This window comes from Alosa sapidissima, chromosome 11 (assembly GCF_018492685.1).
Source record: "Alosa sapidissima isolate fAloSap1 chromosome 11, fAloSap1.pri, whole genome shotgun sequence".
Lineage (NCBI taxonomy): Eukaryota > Metazoa > Chordata > Actinopteri > Clupeiformes > Clupeidae > Alosa > Alosa sapidissima.
The window spans coordinates 7,881,325-7,887,131 of NC_055967.1; the positions used below are offsets into that span (position 1 = coordinate 7,881,325).

General features: G+C 44.6%; 1 protein-coding gene across 1 annotated transcript in view; it reads left to right on the forward strand.

Annotated features, from left to right (window-relative positions):
• roraa (RAR-related orphan receptor A, paralog a) overlaps window positions 1–5,311 on the forward strand; it is a 22,033-nt gene extending 16,722 nt beyond the window's left edge. The window contains exons 8-10 of the mRNA XM_042110465.1: window positions 109–219; window positions 986–1,098; window positions 1,716–5,311. Of these exons, the coding sequence (XP_041966399.1) occupies window positions 109–219; window positions 986–1,098; window positions 1,716–1,880 (389 nt within the window). The 3' untranslated portion in view covers window positions 1,881–5,311. The remainder of the gene's footprint in view (window positions 1–108; window positions 220–985; window positions 1,099–1,715) is intronic.
• The last annotated feature ends 496 nt before the right edge of the window (window positions 5,312–5,807 follow it).

A 5,807-nucleotide genomic window follows, 5' to 3' on the forward strand; every position in this document is an offset into this window, starting at 1 on the left:
GTGTGTGTGTGTGTGTGTGTGTGTGCGCGTGTGTGTGTGTTTGGTTGTTTGGGAACTCACTCTATCCATGTCTCTCTCTCTCTCTCTATCTCTCCTATGCCCTGGCAGGCTGTGACGATTTGATCAGCTCTGTCTTTGAGTTTGGGAAAAACTTGTGTTCTATGCACCTGTCTGAGGACGAGATCGCCCTGTTCTCTGCGTTTGTGTTGATGTCAGCAGGTGAGTCACACACACACACACACACACACACACACACACACACACACACACACACACACACACACACACACACACACACACACATACAGTACATACATACACACCCCCACTATATGTTTTAATGTTGATGACTTCAGGTGATCTGTGTGCAGGTGAGCTCTAAGCACAGCAAGATGGTTACATTTAAACACACACACACACACACACACACACACACACACACACACACACACACACACACACAGTACACACACACACACACACACACACACCTGTCATCGCCAATCACAGTCAGCCTAAATAGAAATGCACTGTGTCTGTGGCATATAGACACTAATATACACAAAGGCAGAATGACAGCTGAAGATCAGGATAAAGAGCCTATAATGAAACAGCATCAGAGGAGGGGGGAGGAGACCATTTTTCATTATGTTAGACCCACAGCACGTGAAGGAATGGGGGACCATTTGCATAGTCACCATCACCGATCTACTCTTGTGTTGTTAGATACCCATACTGTTTGGCTGTGCAGTTTTAATGGCAGTAACCCAACTTAACTGTTGATTAAAATGCAGTCTCAAAAGCAACAGCAAAGCAAAGCCACCAACAAAGATTTTCAGAAAAGAATAAGGATTTTTGCTGTCAAATTCAATAGACATTTTATGATAGTAAACTTCATCAGTTGCATATCAGTCTTCATGCCAGTATATCAGTATCTTCATCTTACTGTATGTGTGTGTGTGTGTGTGTGTGTGTATGTGCATAGACCGGTCCTGGCTTCAGGAGAAGATGAAGGTGGAGAAACTACAACAAAAGATCCAGTTGGCCCTGCAACATGTCCTGCAGAAGAACCACAGAGAGGATGGCATCCTGACTAAGGTACACACACACACACATACACACACACACACCAGAAGAACCCCCCCCCCCCCTCTCTCTCTTCTCTGTCTATGTTATCTGACATACACACATGTCATATGATCAGAATGTCTTGAATTTGAGTAAGTTACCGGGACCAGAGAGGTCACGCTTGTCCACTAGATCCAGGGCACTAGCGTGTTTTCATTCAATTCGACTGCAGCCCAGCAGTACCCCCAGCACTCTGTCTGGAGATTTCATTGATTAGATTAGGTGGGAATAGACTTTTTTATGCTCCCATCTCTTCCTCGTAGCAACGCACATGACCCTGTTCTTTGATCTTGTGTGTGTGTGTGTGTGTGTGTGTGTGTGTGTGTGTGTGCGCGCATGCGTGCGTGCGTGCGTGCGTGTGTGTGTGTGTGTGTGTGATCGAGACTGTGTGTATGTGTGTGTGTGATCAAGACTGTGTGTATGTGTGTGTGTGTATGTGTGTGCATGTCAAAAAGAGTTCTCCAAACCCTAACGGAATACTGAATAAGAGACTGCCTTTGCTGTCTTCTCTCTCTCCCTCTCTCCCTCCCTCCCTCCCTCCCTCCCTCTTTCCCTCTCTCTCTCTCCCCCCTTCCTCCTCTCCACAGTTGATATGCAAAGTGTCGACGCTGCGAGCGCTGTGCAGCAGGCATACAGAGAAGCTGACGGCTTTCAAAGCAATATACCCAGACATTGTGCGTGCCCACTTCCCCCCCTTATACAAGGAGCTGTTCGGATCGGACTTTGAGCAGGCCATGCCCGTGGACGGGTAGCTGGCAGGAGGCTGCCCGCTGACCTCCCACCCGTCTGCTGGAGGCTAGCCACCCAGCCAGGGGAATGTCGCGCATGAATCTGAGACACTTTAAACGGTGCCCTGCACTCACCAAGACGGCCGACACACACACACACACACACAAACATACACACACACACACACACACGCACACACGCTGCACACGCATTTTTTTTTCCTTTTGTTTGTTCCTTTTTATTCTGGTTTATCTTTCCCTGAAAGTGGTGGATTGTGGGAAAAGGAGGGAATGCAATGTGATTGGTTGGGAGAAAAGGGAGGGTTTTCTGATTGGGCAGATCTTATTCTTGTTTTATTTTATTTTATTTTCGGGCTGGGAGGTTCCTGGATTTTACCCTCTAAAGTTTTTGGTTTTGTTTTCTTTGTTTGACATGGGTGGGATTGTGAACCCAAGGGAGATCGAGAGGAGATAGCCCAATGCTTACTCTATGGCTGAACTCGGAGCATTCGTGCATATAACCTGGGTGTGGTTTCATTGCAATTCACAACAACTGACAAAAACTTATTCACGGATGAGATGTAAAGAGTTTTTTTTTTTCACAGTGTCGATATCATTAAATGGGGTGTTTGAAGAGGTGATCCAAACAGTCTTTCGGCTGGCCAAATATACAATAGAAGTAGATTCTATGTGCTAAGAAATTCTCACAGTATATGCATGACTCCATCGAGTTCAGCTATTTGTTTTCTTCTTCTGTTTAGTGTTTGCTTTGGAATGTGACTCCCATATAATAAACTGATAGCACATGGGAGAAAGAGAGAGAGAGAGAGAGAGAGAGAGAGAGAGACAGTGAAGGGAAGAAAAAAGAAAGAGAGAGAGAGAGACCACCAGAGTGTGGAGTTTTAACCGTCGGCATGGTGACGTAAGCAGCACCTTTTTATGGACAATCGTCAAAATCAAGAGAAAAAAAAAATAGAATTCTGGTAATTCTAGTTTTAAAAGAAAAATGCAATGACTTTTAGCTGTCAAACATGACTCCATTCACCATGGTTGCATAGATGATATTGTGTAAGGCCATCTGCTATTAATCCTTCTCTGAACAGGAGCCCCACCAGTGAAACTGAGGGCACCACCAATGACAAGGGTCCATTCCACCAGTTTTCTAACGTGCTACAGGGTATACGCTCATAAGTACTTAATAAACAGAAAAAAGTAATGTTTATAGATTCTATTTTAAATAACATGTATGATATTCGTAGTTAGACTTATTCTGAACTGTTGAATTGATAAGGCACTTTTCTTTGCACCTTTCTTTAATTTAAGACTTGTATATTACCTAGTGATGTGTTGCATGTGCAAAAAGAATCACACGACGTTGAGAACCCACGGTGGTGGAGAGGCTGGGTGTGGGATGATGATGATAGCTGCAGGGTTGCTGCTGTTTGGAAGGGTTGTTGTTTTTGCTGTGGCTGGTTGATGTCTTGTTGTTGGCAATGATGGCTGCTGGGGAAACGGAAAGGCAGAGAGGTAGTGTGTGTGTGTGTGTATGTGTGTGTGTGTGTGTGTGTGTGTGTGTGTGTGTGTATGTGTGTGTGCATGTGTTTATTTCTGTGTGTCCTTACCTTCAACCCCCATTTCTCCAGCACAAGCGGTTTTAGCTTCTTGAAGCTTTGGTTAAAGAGATTGACATCCTCCCTCCAGAACGTTCGTTCGACAGTGATGGTGCTTGGAGCAATATGGCTCTCTTCTGGTGTGTATAAAGGGATTGTCTCTCTACCTCTTTTTGTTTTGTTTTGGGCTGGTGCGAAGGCGCTCACACTCTTCCCTTAGCAGCCCACAACGAAAGCCATCAGACAACACACACACTCACACACACTCACACACACACACACACACACAATCTAATGTGAGTCAAAGCGATCTGTCATACACCCACACATAGACTTTCAGTCGCCCTCTTCTGAGAGATCCATCAAACAATCCCATCAGCCCACGGTGTCCAATCAAAACAATTCTCTCCTCTTTGTTTTCTCTCGTCTGCTGTGGATCTCTTGTCTGTCAGCATGTGGTTGATTGGATGACTGAACTGAGGAGGAGAGGAGGAGGTGGGGGGTGTCTGTGTAGTGAAGGAGGCCTCTAGCCCTCCTGTAGCGCATCCCTGTCCTCGCCCAACACAACTGCCATGCTGCCTTGCACCATCACTGATCATATGGCTCCACCTAGTGGCTGCTGGAACAATAACTTCAGGCTTCAAGTCCAATTCATGGGTTGATGTAAAATAGCATTTTATGGCAGTTAACAGTGCGTGTGTTTGTGTGTGTGTGTGCGTGTGTGTGTGTGTGTGTGTGTGTGTTTCTCAGTGCAACGATCCATCCATCATCTTTGTTGCTTCATTGCTGATGTTGTATCCTCATTCTCGAGGCTGTCACAGTGTTTGTCTGTGAAGACGTATCTGAGCGCTAGTGTGTGTGTGTGTGTGTGTGTGTGTGTGTGTGTGTGTGTGTGTGTGTGTGTACCTGCCTCTCAGTGAATGCCTCAGCTCAGCTGGTTATGACAGTTTGTTATGGGACAGCAAAAGAAAGAAGTGCAGTCAGATATTCAAAGCCTTGTCTGGTAGCAAAACTTCTATTTTTGTAACATGTACAGAACATAAGCTCATAAAAAACAAGAGTCAGAGAGAGATAGAGAGAGAACGAGAGAGAGAGAGAGGTGACACAAAAGCACTTATTCTTGCAATAATTACAATTGAAGTTTCTATCCTTTCAAGAAGAAAGAAGGATATTATTGGACAAAAGTGCTATTTTTGGAGTCTTTTGCTAATTGTTTTGTTTGAGTGTGATCAAGCTTTTGGGAATCCAACATCTCCGTGATTGTGCCATATTTGCTGTCGTTTCTGTAGTCTGTGTCCACAACAGATTGTTTTGACATTCCAAAAATAAAAAAATGAACGATGTAAAGCATGCCGAGTATTCCAGAAAATCCCAGTCGACTCCAGACATTTCCTGCAAATGCCCTACCTGAAACGGAAATTAAAATACTCTTGTTATTCATGTTTTTTTGTGAGGTCAGTCATTCCTCCATTAGACCTGCATGTTTCTGTGTTCTACCCATACTTTTCTTGCTCATGAGGTTGAGAGGGTGTGTATGTCCACATGCACCTTCTCCTCATTCAAACATAGGGGGAAGTTTCTTTATGCTTTGCCATGTGCTATTCTCCTAACTGGGCTGCAGACCAGGAACCAGTGGTCATGCACAGGACCTGTAATGAATGCTCATACTGTATGCCATAACCGTCATTACCATAACCGTAATTACTCAGAGTGCTGCAGCTTTACCAGATAGAGATTTTACTTGTCCTTGTTCACATACAAAAGTCAGATACAAAACTCCACAGATGTAAAACCAATGAAAACTGTATCAGACTGTGAATGGTAATCGACGCCCCCCCACCCCCCCACCCCCACCCCCAATACACACACACACATACACCCTCACTTGACCTCACCTGCCCTCATCTTCAAGAAAGAGCCGAGAGCTGAATTTGATCATTCAGTGAAATCACTCAGGGAGATTTTTGTTACTCTAGGCTCTAAGTGGGAGGTGGCTGTTAAAGGCAGGTGTGCGTCACTCCTCACAAGAGACAAGCAGACAGTGCAGATGCGTGTGCACGTGCACAAGCACCTTCTGGAAAGTTCCCTAAGGCCTCTACACAGAGAGAGCTACTGACTGCTGAACCGAGGGTGACTCCCATATAATAAAACTGATAGCTTATCAGTTTGGTCTAGAGTCAGCTAACATGTTAGCATCAAAGTCTTGTTACAGTATCCAGATATCGTAGAAACAACACAGCAATATTCATTATAAATTAAGTTTGAACAGGCATTGTAGGCATGAACAGGCATGTATTTTTAAATATGTTCCCTCTCTGTCCTGCACAAAATGAGTGCACAA